This window comes from Pleuronectes platessa, chromosome 13 (genome assembly GCF_947347685.1).
Source record: "Pleuronectes platessa chromosome 13, fPlePla1.1, whole genome shotgun sequence".
NCBI classification, from domain to species: domain Eukaryota; kingdom Metazoa; phylum Chordata; class Actinopteri; order Pleuronectiformes; family Pleuronectidae; genus Pleuronectes; species Pleuronectes platessa.
Window position 1 is genome coordinate 1,393,011 of NC_070638.1, and position 16,877 is coordinate 1,409,887.

A 16,877-nucleotide genomic window follows, 5' to 3' on the forward strand; every position below is an offset into this window, starting at 1 on the left:
ATGTCAGGTCTTTTATTTTCTAAGGATTATGATTATGATCATCTCATGAGTGGTTCTTTCATATGAGCTGTCGGGGGGGCCGCAGGGCTCCTCTTGTCTTGCTCTGGTTTCAGTGTTCTGGACGGAGCAGACAGGCTCCTCCTCCCGAGCTGACTGCAGCACAATGCAGCAGCAGATGAATGGTGATTCAAAGTGCAGCTGTTGCTTTTGATGATGAAGATGAGGATACGGGGGGGGGGGGGGGGGGGACTGGGTTACCTGGTCGACTGTCTGACAGAGTGTGTGTGTGTGTGGGGGGGGGGCGGGGCCGAGGGCTCAGTTTCCCTCCTGACGACGCATAATTAAGAGTTTCTTTCCCGAGGGATCACTGGCTGGAGAGTCAGAGTCGTTATTAAATGCGTTTTATAACACAGACACACACACACACACACACAAAGATAAAGATAATAATCTGACAAATTCAGTGTTACATTCAAAGAAAACTGTCAAATGTACGTATAAGTCAGGGCTGGACGATATGAACATGAAGTTTATCACAATAAAACAGTCAATAAGGATAATTATCAGAGTAAATGTCACATTGTTATTTGTCTTTATGGTTAATAAATGAGTTTTTGTTTACAAAATGCATAAATAAATATCCATTTATAGTGAATCTTCCTTACGTTGCTACAGATGAAAAGGATTGATGTTGTTTTCTTTCCCAGCTCTAATGTAAATAATTAAAACAAGTTATGGCTTAAGTAGATGAGTTTCATTATGAGAGTTCCTCAGTTGCTCATTTCACGTTCCTCAGGATCGTCTCATTGCCTCCAGCTCAATGAGAACTCACTTTTCTGATCCGTTCAAGTAAGAACAACAGACCTCCTCCTGGCTGATCCCAGAACAGATCCTGTGGTACAGTGCTCACGACCCACCTCCTCTGTCCAGGGGCTTTGTTTCTCAGGGATTTACTCGCGTTAGCATCTGTCGCTCGGCTTAGCGCCCGGGCCCCAGCGCTTTGTTCTCCAGGCGTGGACCCTCCTCATCCCCGCCAGGACAACTGGGCCAATTAGAAACCTAATGAGTCTCCACGGTACAGTGTCAGAGAGGTTCTACTGCCAAAACCTCAAGGGTGCATAGGGGGCGCTCATGAGACCAGAATGAATGGGGGCCCATGGAGCTGAAGCAGAGTTATGGGGCAGAAACAAGTGGTTGTGGTGGCTAAGTGAAGCCAAAGTGTCGGCCATCTTTATTGACACTGTGGTTTTCAGTGTTTGAGGAACAGGTTGACAGGTGAGTGTGTGTTTACACTCACTCACCTCCCTCTCAGGACTTCAGGGCAGATTGAACTTGTTCAACTGTTGAATGCAAACAGTGTTAACAGGTCTAACAAGTCACTTATCTCCTGTGTGTAACTGTCTCCTCTGCAGAGCACAGTCTGAAGGCTACACTCACAGAGCTCCTCATGAACTCTGGTTAGTTTAGTTTCTGAGCTCAGTAGTTTTCTCCAGGTGCCTCTGGACGTTTGGTTTTCCTCACCTGGACTCTCTGTTCTAAACCCATCAGAACACGGAGGTCTCGAACGCATCACAGAAAAGACCCCATCACATTTCACATTCTGATGTTTCTGTGACATTCAGTTTCCCCCGAAGCGTCACTGAGGCAGGAATGTGAGAAATGAGGCCTGGCAGGATGCTGGGGGGGCGGGGGGGGCTTTGGAGGTTAATATGTGTGTGTGTGTGTGGGAGGGGGGGGGGGGGGGGGGTCAGATGTGATTGACTTCCCAGTCAGACACTGGCTTCCTTCAGGAATAGTCGCCCTGACTCGCTTGGTCACGGCAGGTCACCGACCTACCGACCAGCCGGAGTTCAGTGTGTGTTGATCACAGTGTGAGACGTGTGGTTGAGAGTCACAGTTTCATTTGACTCCTGAAATGTTCAAATGTGTGAAACACTGAAGAACAAGAGGAATCGGCTTGTTGCGGGTTTTTGTTTCCAGTTTCTCTCTTTTTATCTTTACTTCCAGCAAAAGAAAAAATCACAGATTAACCAAATGATGTCACTGACTTGTATCTTTATCTTTATTTATATATAACTGTTTGCCTTCTAGAATGTGACTCAGTAGATCTTCTCCAGCAGCCCCCTCATGAAACCACCATGCAAATCCATGAGATTCACGTTTTTATTTGGAGCTGCAACCAAAGTGCACACACACATAAATATCATTCCCCTACAGTAGACACAATATCAGACACTCGACAGGACTCAGATTCAGTTATCATCGGTTTGGACTCGTCACTGTGGGGGAAGCAGTTCAAACTGTTTTGTCTTGAGAAGCTGTTCGACCTCGTCCTCAGACACTCGAGCAGCAGAAACCTTCCTCCAGCTCATGGCCACGTTCAATCTGTCCTCTGTCTCCGGCACAAAGAAAAGTGAAATATGAGAAGCAGGAGGAAAGTACATGTTCAAACTGCAAACAAAAGATGGAAGGGGATGAAAATACATCACCAAGAAGGAATTGAGGCGATGTTGTTAATATCTGTTCTTCCACTTTTTTACCCACATAATGAATTGTGTGTCTCTTGTGTGTGTGACGCAGGTGTACACCTACAAGCAGAATGCGCTCACCAGGCAGAAGGTGCAGCCCATGCACCACAGCAGCGTCACGGGGGTGGAGGACATGGCCACGCTGCAGGACCTCCATGACGGGGCCATCATGCACAACCTGCTCCTGCGCTACCAGCAGAGACACATCTACGTACGTACACAACTCACCCGATTCCAACAGCAGCCCACAGACAAGGACACGGGGGAAGCAGCTGAGATTTAGCTTATCTGGTTCTGCTTTAATCCCTTGTGGACGAATGTCGCAAATTCGCCTCAAACCCCATTCCGGTCTTTATGCCGCTGAGGTCACGATTGTGCCTGATGGTGCAAATACTACACATACCAAGGAAGGTATTGGAAGCACTCTGCCGCCATCTAGTGGTCGCAGTGGAAAATACATACTAGCCCCTTGGGACTGTGCAGCAAAGTTATTTTGAGGTATTAAGCTGTATTTGAAATACTGTGATGATGGAACAGCAATGATTGTACAGAAAACATGTTGTTATTCAATTTACAGCAAAAGCAGCATCAATATAATAATCTATATTCCAACATTTGTTAAATTAAGGTTATGCCCCATTATGCCTAATGTCGCTAATTTGCCTCATACCTAAAAATCGATTGTATATGTTATATTGAAATTAACAATCTCCACTTAATTTAGCATCCGTATGACAGACCAAAAACACCAATAATATTTGTTTTATATAATTGGAAATTAATTCAGGCAGTAAGGGGTTAATAAAATCAAGATGAGCGCTGAACAGGTGATGATTCTGAGCCAAGTCGGGGGGGAGATCTGAGAATAGACAGGAGCCGTGTGAGCGTTCACGTTCCTCTAAGTTCTCTGTGTGGGAATCTCCTGAGAACGTCTGAAGTTGCTCAATCGTTACGTAACAGCAGAGATAAAGGTCTAGACCCAGAAGACAGATAAGAGATGGACCAGTTAGACAGAGGAGGAGCTCCCGTCCTTCTGGAACCATCACAGAACAGTCGAGAGCTTCTTATGGTTTCTCACCTTCTGTCAGAGACGTGTGGTATTCCGAGGTCACAGCAGCGTTCCCTGTCAACGCCGTCATGAGACCGTTTGGCTGTCGGCCTTATTACAGACAGTGAAGGTTGATTGACAGCTTCACTGGTGGGAAATAGAAGATAATGTTCAATAAGCATCAAGAGGGAAACGTGCACAGACGCAGCAGAAACCTGCCGGACTGCTTTCGTTGCTTCAGGTGTGAAACCGATGACGGATGTTTCCATCGCATAATCTGGTGATTATATCTGATATGGTAAAAGAATTCACGTTTGGTCTACAGGTAGTGAGAAAATGTTGTGAACCAAGGTTAGATCCTGCAGTTCCAGGCCTTCAGGGGGCGCTGTGACGATGAGAGACGTGCCACTCCTCCTTTTATAGAGTATATGTACCATCAAAATAATTCTTAAGCTGTTATTTAAAACTATATAAATGACCTAATGTTGCTTTATAGGTTTAGTGTGTCAGATTTAGGTATAAGGATCTATGGCAAATATTTAATATAAGTATTATATATACATTTATAAATTATAAATAATTCTAGTGATGTTTCCCTAGTGTTTTTCATCTACATTGCACAAATGTTGTTTTATTTACCATAGAATGGTCCGTTTATATTTAAATACTTTATATTTACATCCTTCACACGTGGCTCGTCATCGTTTGGGGGCGGGACTTAGGCCCGGTGACTGATTGGTTAACCGCAGCAGTCTTGCTCAGCGGTTGTGGAAGCAGCCGTGATCGGAGCTGAGATCTTTTCTTCTGCTGATTGAACACAGTATTAATTCCCATCCTGCTTTGCACAGCGAGCTGATTGGACAACAAAGCAGCTCTGTTCCCCCCCGACCCCGTCAGACTAAACTCTGGAAACAAAGGAATATGTGGGACGAATGTCTCTCCACCATTACTGTCTCATTTTCTACTTATGGACTAATGAACCGACCTGACTCAGCAATTTCTGCAGCAGAACAAGCCGGTGACAAAGGCAGCCTTGTGCTCGCTGCACACATTCACCGCAGTGACCTTTGACAAATAGCATTTAGTTACTTTAATCACAACTGAATGCTCCCGTATGGTCGAAATTATCCAATCAATTCATCACAGACGCCCGTGCTCCACACTGACGGGCGTCTTCTACCCTTTCTGGGCCAGAAGCTGCAGCAGGGGAACATTAGAGGAGCGGTTTGAGTGAAGTGGGTCGCGGTGGACCAACGGGAGGATCCGCAAACACAGAGCCGGCATCAAACTCTGCCACGGGTCAGAGGTTAAACAGGTTAAAGTCGGACTTTAACTGGTGACGCTGGTAGTTTCAGGTTACATGAAACTCCTGGGAACTCAGGACTGTGATTATTATCTTCCTTTTGCACATAACCAGTGGAGTTTTTAAACCAGTAGAAACAGTATAAGGACTGGTTTCATGTAGTCAAGTTTCCGATGGGACAGTTTGAACTACAGACAGATCCAGGACCTGCACATGAAGGTCTGGATTCTCTCACTTTGCTGCTCATGCATGTTTTCTCTGTCCTCATGGACATCGTGGTTTCTACCTTCCTGAGATCTGCCCTGACTCCTGACACGCGTGTCGAGTCCTGTGTGGTCTTTAGACAAAAGCTAAAGACCCCAGTCAAACGTTTAGAGGGACGGACATGCCAGGGACACACGCTGCTGAGATCTGAGAGCTGCAGGAAACACAGATAAAGTTCCTGACTTTACTTTGGTTTCTTCATTTCCTGTGTGTGGTGTGAAGAAAAGGGCAGAGAGAGGTGAAGTGTGCATGAACGCATGAAGTCAGATGCATTAGAGCAAGGGGCCCCGATGCCATAACCTGTCAGAGGCCCCGGAATGTCTGAAAGCACCCCTGCTGACTTCTGAGAATCACACAGGCAGAATTAATGAGTTGATGCTTTGTCTTTTAATCTCATCACGTTCTGTCTGTACAGGATGAGACAGATTAATAACATTACGATTACAGTGTTTACATTTAAGACTTTAAAAGAACAGTTTGATGATGATGAAGACGATGAAGACGATGAAGATGGTGATTTTACTGGAACAAATCATATTTTAGTTTTGAACTGGCAGCTAGCAGCTAGCCTCAGTGCTAAAGCTGCTTCACTTTAGAGTTGGCATGACATAGATGAACTGGAAATTTAGCCTGGAGGCTTCCACACTGGTTTGTGTGTGTGTGTGTGTGTGTGTGTGTGTGTGTGTGTGTGTGTGTGTGTGTGTGTGTGGGTGTGTGGGCGCGTGCGTGTGTCTGTGTGCGTGTGTGTGTGTGCAGTCTTTAGCTCCTGTGATTGTAACCAGCTGTGCTGTCTACTGGTGGCCTCCCTCGTCTCCTGTGTGGATTCCAGTTGAAATGTGCACACACACACACACACACACACACACACACACACACACACACAAACTATGTCTCTCTCTCTCTCTCTCTCTCTCTCTCAGGAATCTCTGACTTGCTCGGTTGCCCTGTACTGTCCCTCTTTCTAAAACACACACTTTCAGACTTTCATACACATCCTCTCACACATACATTTTAAACACATGAATTTTAAACATACATGTTAAACACATACATTTAGAATAACGTCATCTCGTGGCAGCACATTCCTTCCCTGGGTATTTCCTCTCTGTTTACATTGAGTGCTTTGCTCTGTGATGAATTGCAGTGACAGTTTATTATTCTCTCACGTTCTGTCTTTAAACTCATTTTAAACTCGGAGTGTTGAGCACAAAGTGAAAGTTGTTCTGCATCGATGAAGAAGAAGATGGAGGCTCCTCAGTGACTCATGTGGGTTTACTACAGGTGGCTGCAGAGAGCGAGCAGCAGATGAAGATGATGAAGATGATGAAGAGCGCTGCTGCTCTCCAGCTCGAACAATAAACTTTATTCAGACGGCAGTTTTAAAAAAAAAGTTCACAAAGAAAGAGCAGAAAGAGTTCATCGACACACACGTCCCTTTATTCCCACAGTAGATGTCTGGTCTCCTCATACATACACAACCACACACGTACTGAACACACACACACACACACAGATACACACTGTGTCCTTACAGCATGTGAGCTTCCAGACGAGTCCACCTCGGCGTCCTGATCACAGACAGATGTGGAGAAACCGTCCTCCAGCCAAAGAGGAGTCACATGATGTCATTTCCTTTCAGCTATGTTTACAAATAACCGGGGCTCATGTCACTTCCTGTGAAAGCTGTCGTGAAATAAATGAGTAAAAGAAATTTACTAATTTCTTTGATAATTTACTTAACAACAAAAATTGAAAAACGATGGAATCAATAGAAATCATACTGTCTTAATGAAGTCAAAACATCTGGATCGCCCCCTGGTGGCTGGCTGCAGTATAGCTCATAAACTCTGCCTCATCCATGTTAACGGCCGGGACACAGACCAAACTGAAAAGTAAACATCCTTCTGTCATTGAGTTCTTATCACACTGATGTTTGTTCCAGTGTTTCTGATCAGTTTGGTTTTAATTACTAATTTGATAACGTCAAAGTGTGCTGAGACGTCGTGAGTGACAGCTGAGTCCTGATTGGTCGAGTGCCTGTGTATGTCAGCGGCTCTAGCAAAGTAAAACAATCGTCCTCTTCTCCCGAACAACCCGGCTTTCACAGATGTGGGATTTCTGTCCGTCAGCAGTGATATTAAACACAAACAGCAGGATCGCTGCGATGCCAAGAATAACAAATGTGCAGGAATTTGTCTTTGTGACCCAGTAACTCTGTGACTGCTGCAGATTCTCTCCTCCTCTCTCTCTTACACTTCCTGCCGACGCTCTGCCTCTGATCCTCCGTCTCTTCTCTGCATCTGTTCTTCATTTCCCACTTTCTGCATCTCACTGTCTCAGAGAGAGATCTTGTTTTTTGGCCTGCATGCCTCCCTGAGCTCTGTAGTTACACCATCAACAGCCACTGACGCCTCTCTGTAAACAGGGACGTGGCTGTGGCTGCAAACTGTCGACAAACAGAAGATCCACGTTGGGTCAGGGATCTGCCCTTTGTCCCGAAACTGAAAGTATTAAATATTAAAATAATAGTATTAAAGTATTAAAATATCTCTAGAAACTAAACGCTCCTGCATCAAGATCCTCCACATGTTCCAAACCTCTGTCATTGGACTCAAGTGGTTAATACAATCTAATTAAATCCAATAAAGCTGATTTCAGACCTTTTGCCAAACATCAAATGTTAAAGATGTTTGAACTCATGACGTTTGTTTCACATCCCACTGAAGTCGAGGTGTAAACCTGAACGTCCACCGTCCAGAGTGCCGCGGGTTCGATGTCTCAAACAAACACTCGAGTGAGTATCGTGTTTCCTGCGTCACCTCTGTGGTACGGCAACGATATGTGATTTGACACCAGGCGGGGGGGGGGTCTGATGAGAGTGGCAGCCAAGGTGCTGCAGTGGTAACTGTTCCCAGGTTGGAGACACAGGGAGATTTAATTCAGTCCAAATGGTTTAAATTCACTGAATTAAGGGAAGGACTTTATTTTGAAGTCTCAGTGACACAAACCAACCGTCTGGTGTGAACGCCTCCGGCTCAGAACTGAAACCCACTCAGTGTGAAACCAGACCAGGTGGAGCGTCCACCTCCTGCACAGGGAGGTGAAGGTCGAGTCCCTTTTCCTCTTGTGTTTACAAGAACTCAAGTAAAAAATCCCAAACACGACGTGAAGCATCAGGAGAAACGATCGCACACGAGAGTGAAGCTCACGAGCCTCGAGCCAGAGACCCGTCCGACTGGGAAGTGTTCACACCGCTGGCAGAGGAGGAAGCCACTACATCTACACACAGACACACACACACACACACACACACAGTCATTTATGATCCACAGGACATCACTATAACAACCACACACTCTGGCAGGACAGTCTGTGTTTGTCATGTAAATACATTCACCTCAACTGCCAGTCAAATGTATTTGCATCCAGGCTGAATGTAGGTCAGTCAGTCAGTGAGACGTCTGAGTGGCGAGGGGCAGTGGGGGGGGGGGGGGGGGGGGGTCAATGAGGAGCTCGGGGGTCAACAAGTACAAATGCTAAAACAAGGCCTGACCAGTAGATGGCGATAAAGTCTACGATCCATCCAGTACCAGAGAAGAACGCTGTGGTGACTCTATCGCCATCTACTGGTCGGGCCTTGTTTGAGCGTTTGTTATCGTTTCTTTGTCTTCGTCTAGACGGAGACATTTATTCAGACGATCGTCTCATGGACGGACGAGAAAACTGTCTCTGATCTCGTCTTGTCTAAACAGGAAGTACCAGACGGGTCGCTCACACCTACTGGTTTATACGGCTGCCACCAGACATGGAGTAAAGAGAGGACCTCTCTGTATCTGCTGGCACCATCGACCATAACCATATTACGATGAGATCATTGTCTCCATGCCCCCCCCACACTGTGCGCCCAGCAGGCCTGGCCCTTCACCCAGTTATTATTGTTATGGCTGTAATGTGAGTTCTCCACCTCAGGGCACCGGTTCCACCTCAGGCTTCTTTTTCCTCCTCTTCCGATCCGTCCAAAATAAACACTTTCTCTGAAGTCACGTCCGTAATAATAATTCACCTGCCACAGTCTGAACTTTGAAGTTAAACTTTAATATAATAAACTTGAGTCGCAGCGAAAATAAACAGCGTGAACTCGAGCGGCAGCGGGAAAGATGTCGGAGAGGTTTGACGAGACGTTGGCCGTCAGACGTCGTCCGGTGTTTTTGTCGGTGAGGACAGACGGAGACGCTCTCTGGTCTGTCCCTCGTCTCGATGCGTCTCGTCCCCGTCCTCCACCAGGCGCCTCTGATGCGTGTTTATGGAAACGCTACGAAACATTTAGAATTTCACGTTGCACGAGTTGTGATGTTCTCATTCTCCAGGAACCGGGATTAAACTCTGTGAACGGTTTGAGTGAAGCTCAGGTTCATGAGCTCCTCCTGGTGGCCGGCTTTAGTATCGCTCAGAAACCCCGCCTCCTCCATGTTAGCAGATGGGACGTGAACCAAACTATTATTTTCTTGTGACGTGAGCGTGTCTGAAAGATGGAAAACGTCTCTTCGGTTTTGACGGCCTCACCTGTTTGTCTCCGAGAACCCACGTGACTCCACTGTAACCGTTTTAGACTTTTTAAGAAATATCTGTTGCTTCTGTCACAGACGCTGATGTGTTGCCTTTTTCCAACTCCATTATCCATGAGTCACCACCACCACACTACAGCCTCTGCCAAGAAAACAGCCCCCCCCCCACCACCACCACCACCACCACCCCCGGCTTCACAAGCTTCAGCCGTTTGGTTTGTTTTTGCTTCGAAATGTGAAAAAGGTCTGATGTGTTCATATTGGAGTTTTCCCGACTGAAGGAGGTTTTGTGTGTTACTCAGGTCACGTGTCATGTTTGCTTTCCTCCACCTTCCTGGGAGCTTAACAAGGCTTTTATGACTCTGTGCTTTTGTCCGGTGAATTGGATTAACTGAAGCCTCTGGCCCCGTGTGTGCTTCCACCTGAGCAGCGACAGGCAGCGTGTGATGTGATTGGCTCTGATCGGTCTGCCTCTCTGTCTCGCTGCTTATTGAATGAGAAGTTATGACGTATCGGCTCAGAGACGTCGCTCAGATTACCTGACAGCTTTTCAACTTCCTGCTCTGAGTAGGAACTTCTTTCCTTTTCAGTTTTACTCCATTTTGCAGAAGCAGAATATTTCTTGAGTCCCGTTTTCCTGCTTAGATGTTTAATTCAACTAAATTCAGTTTTATTTGTTTATTTTTTCAAGACCTCACAATATTATAGAGAAACTGTCTCCACTCCATAAACTCCTCCAAACATCTGGAACATCTCCCAAAGTCTGGATGTGAACTGGTTGATGAAGACGTATATATATATATATTTATGATTCCTATTATTCATGTTAATGATTCTCACACTTCTTCTCTCTCCTGACCCTCAGACGTACATCGGCTCCATCCTGGCGGCGGTGAACCCGTACCAGACGCTCCCCGGGCTGTACGACCGGCCGGCGGTGGAGCTCTACAGCCGGCACCACCTCGGGGAAATCCCCCCCCACATCTTCGCTGTGGCCAACGAGTGCTACCGCTCGCTGTGGAGGAGGCTCCAGAACCAGTGTGTCCTGATCAGGTGGGTCCCAGGGTCGTCGTCTTGGAATCGAACTCACAACCTGACACAGAATCCTGAAGTAGATAAGATTGTTGCTGCTGAGTCTTGAGCTTCTTCAGTCGCTCTTCTCTCGGTGCGTCAACCGCTTTGATCGAGGTTCGAGTCCCATGGGCGCTTTGGCAGCACTTCTGAGCGTGACACACACACACAGACACACACACACACACACACACACACACAGAATGTTACTATCTCCATCCTCTGCTTCCCGTCCTCACTTCCTTCCTCTTTGATTTTAACTGGACGACTTTCACCTCTGCTCTCTCTCCATTGTTCGAACCCTTCCTCCTCTGACCTGAAAGAGAAAAGTTATTTTTATATTTGGCTTCGCCGGCGAACTGGGGGGGGGGGGGGGGGAACAGATCGACTCTGTGGGAACCTTGTGTTATGTAAGGACACAGCACATACACAATAACACACAAACGTTTTTTTTTAGACCGGGGATGAATTGAATATGTTAAGTTTGTCCCGAAAAATCATTCAAATTAAATCAACTTTTGGAAAGTTTTTAAATGCCAAATATTAATATTACAACTAGAGCCCTACATATATCTTTAAAACATGTATTGCACAGAATAAACACAAAAGTTATTTAAAGTTATTCATATTAAAGTTTATGGTTAAAAGTGTCACAGATTGATGACATCATTTTAGGAATCATTGCCAAAATGATTTTTAACATCATCCTTCATCGCAAATATTTAATCTGCATCAGCCCATGAAACTAAACCCAAACGGGTCGAGATCTATTTGTTCTGGGAAACTGATCTCATCAGTTTTCTCGGTGTGAAGGAGCTCGATGGTGAACGTGTGTGTTCTGTGTTTACAGCTTGTTCAGCAGAACCAGAACCTGAGACCAGCAGGAGTCTCAGTTTGAAGCTTCAGGCACAAGTGCTGCAATTTCATGTAAATTATCTGGCCTTAGTTTACAGCCCGTTTGGCCCGGTGGTTAATGAGACACACATGTTCCTGAGTGAAGGCAGCAGCAAGTGAACAGTGGCTTTTTATGACTTTAATAGTTAATGATTCATTAAAAACTCAGCAGCTCTCTGCACTGACGTGAGTTCAGAAACATTGTGTGTGTTTAGAAACCCACATGTCTGACTGTGTGAGATTCAGAGGAACCAGACGATTCACATTTATTAATGACACACTTTAAAATATCTAAATACTTATTATAATAATTAAAGTTGCATGTGTATCTCTGGTAAAAGCCTCTGTTTCCCTGGTGGTCTCCTGGTTGGAGTCGTCCTCCTGTTCAGGGCACAGAAGCTCCTTTGTCTGACAGGATGTTGGTCAGTGGGAAGAACATCCACCAACGCACACACACACCGAGGCGTCAACACAAACATGTTGTCATAATGAGCTGCACAATCCTGCCAGTCTCCCCACAGAGACGTGGAAGTCGTGTTCATCTGGATCTCTCTGACTTCCCGGTTCTTTCCCGGCTGCAACGAGCAGATTCCACTCAGGTTCATCCGTCTGGAGAGAAAACTGAAAACTCTGAATCCAAATCTAACTTGGAGAAAAAGAGAAACAGAAGTTTGGCTGCAGAGTTTTTCCAGAGAGGACAAACCACAGACCACAGGCCTGACCTTCAGCTGTTGTCTCAGCTAAAACACAACCTGAGGCTTTACTGTCTGTTAAAATAGAGAAAATGACACAGTGAGCCTCCCAACACACACACACACACACACATACACACACACACCCACACACAGACACACACACTCCCTGTGAGACCTCATTCTCCTCTCTGATCCTCTGTCTGGAGATGTGGAGGTTGAACGTTGCATCTTGTCACAGGAGGGTTCAGGACTCAGCTGGAGATCTGAACCTGTGGCATTAAATGGCTTCTTCTGGACTTCAGTGAGGAAACGTTTTTCAAACTCCACGTGGACGAGCCACTGAACCACCGTGCCGCCCTGCTGCAGGTGAAGCAGATCCAAATACTCCTTTAAATCATGAATCTAAAAAGAGTCAGTGTCACTCTCCTGCTTCTGTGACCACAAACAGCCAGTGAGTGTTTTACAGCCTCTGAGCTGCTAATCAGCTGTTAACCGTCGCCCTCGAGCAAGGCACTAAACCTCCGTCTGCACCAGTTGAGAGAATATAAACCGTGTGAGTGCTCTGCAGATCCTCCCTGGTGCATGAATTATTAATATAAGAATCCACTTCAGTTTGATGAAGTCTCTGGGACCCGAGGGATCGGTTCCTCAGAGTCGCTCCTGAACACAACTGGTGTCTTCAGGTCTAATGTGTTGATATGTGTGTGGTCAGATCGTGTGCATGTTGTTGGATGTGTGAGGGAGGGGGGGGCGCCCTCAGTGTGTGTGCAGCTCGCTCTGTGGCTGATGCATGTGTGAGGCTGTGTGTAATTGCAGGGCGGAGTTGTGTGTTTTTCCTGAGGGCTCCGGTCTCCAGGCGGCTGATCCTCGCTGGTGTTTGGTTACAACCTAAATAATATCGTGTTGTCATTTTATATGATGCTGTTTAATAAAAAACACAACTTAATAGATGACGTGGACGCTCTCAACCTCCTCCTGGTCACAGAGTAGCCTTCACTGATTCGTCAGTTTCCTGTCACATGACCTCCGTCAACCATGAAATCAACCAGCCTCAGCGCCCGGAGGAGAAACAACATGGAGGATGAGTTACGAGTGTCTGTGCTCACAGCTGCTGTGGAGTTAACGTGTTGACATGTGGAGGAGGAGCAGGAGAACCTCCTCTGGCTCCTGAGATCAAGACATAACCCGACTTGCATTTCTGTGTTTGGAGAGAGAAGCAGGATGGAAGTGAACTCTGAGGCTTTAGATGGATGTGTGTGTTTGGAACTGGATCCTGGAACTGGTGTGTGTTTGGAACTGGATCTTGGAACTGGTGTGTGTTTGGAACTGGATCCTGCTGCTGTCAGTGAAACAGAAGTCGCTCTGCACCGATGGAGCTGAGCTGCAGACTTCCCACAGCTCGACCTCCAGCTCCTTTCACTGTTTGATGCCCTGAAGTTCAATTTAGTTCCTTCTTGTTTTGTGGAGGATCATTTTAACGCAAAGTCCCAGCTCCGCCCCAGCTGCCCCAGTACGTGGTCTGGTTCACAATTAACTCACACACACACACACACACACACACACACACACACACAAACTGTTGGTCCCTCAAAAACACCAAAGCCATTTCAGAGCAGACCCTCGTAAAACATGTAACATGGCAGCCCCCCCACCCACACACAAAAAGAGTAATTTCATGGTTAGTGTCTGTGAGTGCGTGTGCCTGTGTGTGTGTGTGTGTGTGTGTGTGTGTGTGTGTGTGTGTGTGTGTGTGTGTGTGTGTGTGTGTGTGTGCGTGTGTTTGTGTGTGAGAGGGAGAAAAGCTATAAATTGCACTTTTAGGCGAAGGCAGGAAGCTTCGCGTCGGATTTAGGGATTGTGGGTAATCAGATCCAGGCAGAAGGAGGCGAATGAAACAGGAGCTGGTTTAGAAGAAGAGGAGGAGGAAGAGGAGGAGGAGGAAGAGGAGGAGGAGGAGGAGGAGGAGGAGGAGGAGGAGCGAACTCTAACAAGATGCATCTGCTCATTAATGCTCATGAACCCACTTTGTGTTCTCACTGATGCGGATCCCCGGCTGCGTTGAGCCTCATGATTTTAACGTTGTCGCTGCAGATTTCACTGAGAACTCAGCGTGAACCTCCAAAGAGGAATCCGCTGGAGATGCTCCAGACTGGTCAGACTGGTTCCTGAGAGCAGCAGAGACCAGCACGGCAGATTTCCTCCAATAAACAGATTCAGACTTTTCATTTTCACGTTTTCCTCACTGAATGTTTGGTGTGAACAGTGAGTTCCTGCTCCAGGCTTCAGAGGAACAGTTTTCAGAACCGGTGTCGGACCTTTACTGGTCCCAACGCCTGGTGTGAAACCTGAAACCAGAAGATCATGTGATCATGTGATCTGATGTCAAAACAATCATTTTAGTTGAAGTCCTTGAACCTCGGACTCGATCTCGACCCAGTCAGACTTCAGGGCTCATACTGGTCTGACTGTGGCTCTGTGTCCGGTGCAGCCCAGGTTTGATTAAATCCCCGACCCGGCAGTTTCTGCCCGACCTCCTGACCCCAGAGGTGCATGTGAGGTCAAACCCTCGTTAATCACTCAGGAATCTGCAGTAACACAATCCCTGCAGCTAAAGCAACAAAACGAGCACCGCAAAAACACGCCTGAAAAAGTCTTCTTCGGGGATTGAGCCGGTTTTATCTGCGTCGTCCGGATCCTCCTGTTTTTGTTGTGAGTTTTTATTGAGTCACATAAATCTGAGCTGGTCCAATCAGAGGTGACGATGCATCTTGGTGCCTGATTCAAAATAATTTGTCAGATTCTCTACTGAACCAACATTCTCTAATGTTTCTAAATCTACCCATCGATGAAACCACATTTTAAATACACTAGATCCAGATTTTTTAATGTAAATGTTGAAGAACGTGATGAAAAGGTTCCGTCCTCCCACCAAGTGGTTTCTGTTTTCTATTAAAAAACTAAATGTCCTGCAGAAAGAAACACGCTGACCACACAATATTAATAACTTACGTTTGCTCTGTGGTTCGGCCACAGTGTGGTAACATGAAATCTTTCAGTCGGCATCAGCGAACGCAAAGAAAGATGGACGACGCTTCACCGCTTCCTCTCGTTTTCCACTTGTGTTTCCTGAATAGTGAATTCAAGACTTTCCCCTCTCACCTTCTTGTGAACGTTTGCTGCAGAGATGGAGGGTTTCAGTGTTTCTGGCAGAGCAACAGAAACTCCCACTGACCTCAGCCCTACATTCCAGTCCGTCCCAACAAGTCACTCAATCCTAATCCTCCTCAAATCTCTGGGTAGATGATGGTGACATGATTTCACTTCCATCTCCCGTGTAAAGAAATCGTTCCTCTAAAGACTGGAGACCTGATTGGACGACACGTGTGGACAGACGTCCCTCTCTCTCTCACTGCGTAACACTCTCTCGTCTCAGTTTCTCGCCCCCCCCCCCCCCCCCCCCGGGTGAGGTCCAGCTCTCGCTCAGTCGCTGGGATGAAGGCTCCCTCCTTCCTGCCTGTGTGGGAGGGGGGGGGGGGGGTACCTTGGGTGGCAACAGTGTGTGCAGAGCCAGGGATTGGGACAAAGACCGGGTGCTGCTCGGTTGTGTGTCTGTGTGTGTCTGTGTGTGTGTCCGTCTCAGATCAGTTGTCCTGCTGCCAGACGTCTTTTCCAATGGGATGCATTAAACCAGCCCCTTCACTGTAATCTATTTAAATGAGTCACACGCACATCGAGCCTCTTAGGACACAAGTGAAAGAAGTTTGAGAAACTGATGGACGAGTGAGATCTGAACTTTGTTGCTGCGATGCTTTTACATTCTGGTGAATCACAGAGCTTTTATTTTGAAAAGCAACATCGACTCAGTAAATCATTAGAGTGAACAGTGATAAAGTTTGAAGACCGGAGTCCAGTGCCCCCCCTAGTGGCTGGAACAGTTCCCATGATGCTGTGTGTGTGTGTGTGTGTGTGTGTGTGTGAACAGCATCAGTTGTGAGTCAGTCATCAGTAGCTAATTCACATCTGACCCAGTTTGTTGTGAGTTGCAGCAGCAGTGCACACAACCTGCAGGCAGACACACACACAGTCACACATTAAATAAAGACACAACCCTCGCACACAGTTTGAATTAAAGAGCCGGCGTCGGGCCTCAGGACTCATTAAAGACACGGGAGGTTTTCCAGATCAGGAAGAAAAGAAACATCAAGATAGATCCTAATTATTAGAGGCCAGTGCCTTGCTCAAGGGGCAGTTGAGAGGCAGGGACTTGAACCTCTGTGTGTTTCTCTGCCCCCAGTGGAGAAAGCGGAGCGGGGAAAACAGAAAGCACCAAGCTGATCCTGAAGTTCCTGTCGGCGATGAGTCAGCACTCTCTGGATCTGTCCTCCAGAGACAGGACGTCCCGCGTGGAGGAGGCGCTGCTGGAGAGCAGGTGACCAGGAGCTTTGTGTGAATTAAAGAATAAACACACTTAAACACACACACACAACACAACGATTAACTGATAGAAAG

The 16,877-nt window shown here is 46.6% G+C and overlaps 1 protein-coding gene across 1 annotated transcript in view; it reads left to right on the forward strand.

Annotated features, from left to right (window-relative positions):
• Positions 1-16,877, forward strand: part of myo10 (myosin X) — a 65,483-nt gene that overhangs the window by 24,322 nt on the left and 24,284 nt on the right. The window contains exons 3-5 of the mRNA XM_053437484.1: positions 2,581-2,739; positions 10,574-10,761; positions 16,663-16,797. Coding sequence (XP_053293459.1) covers positions 2,581-2,739; positions 10,574-10,761; positions 16,663-16,797 — 482 coding nt within the window. The remainder of the gene's footprint in view (positions 1-2,580; positions 2,740-10,573; positions 10,762-16,662; positions 16,798-16,877) is intronic.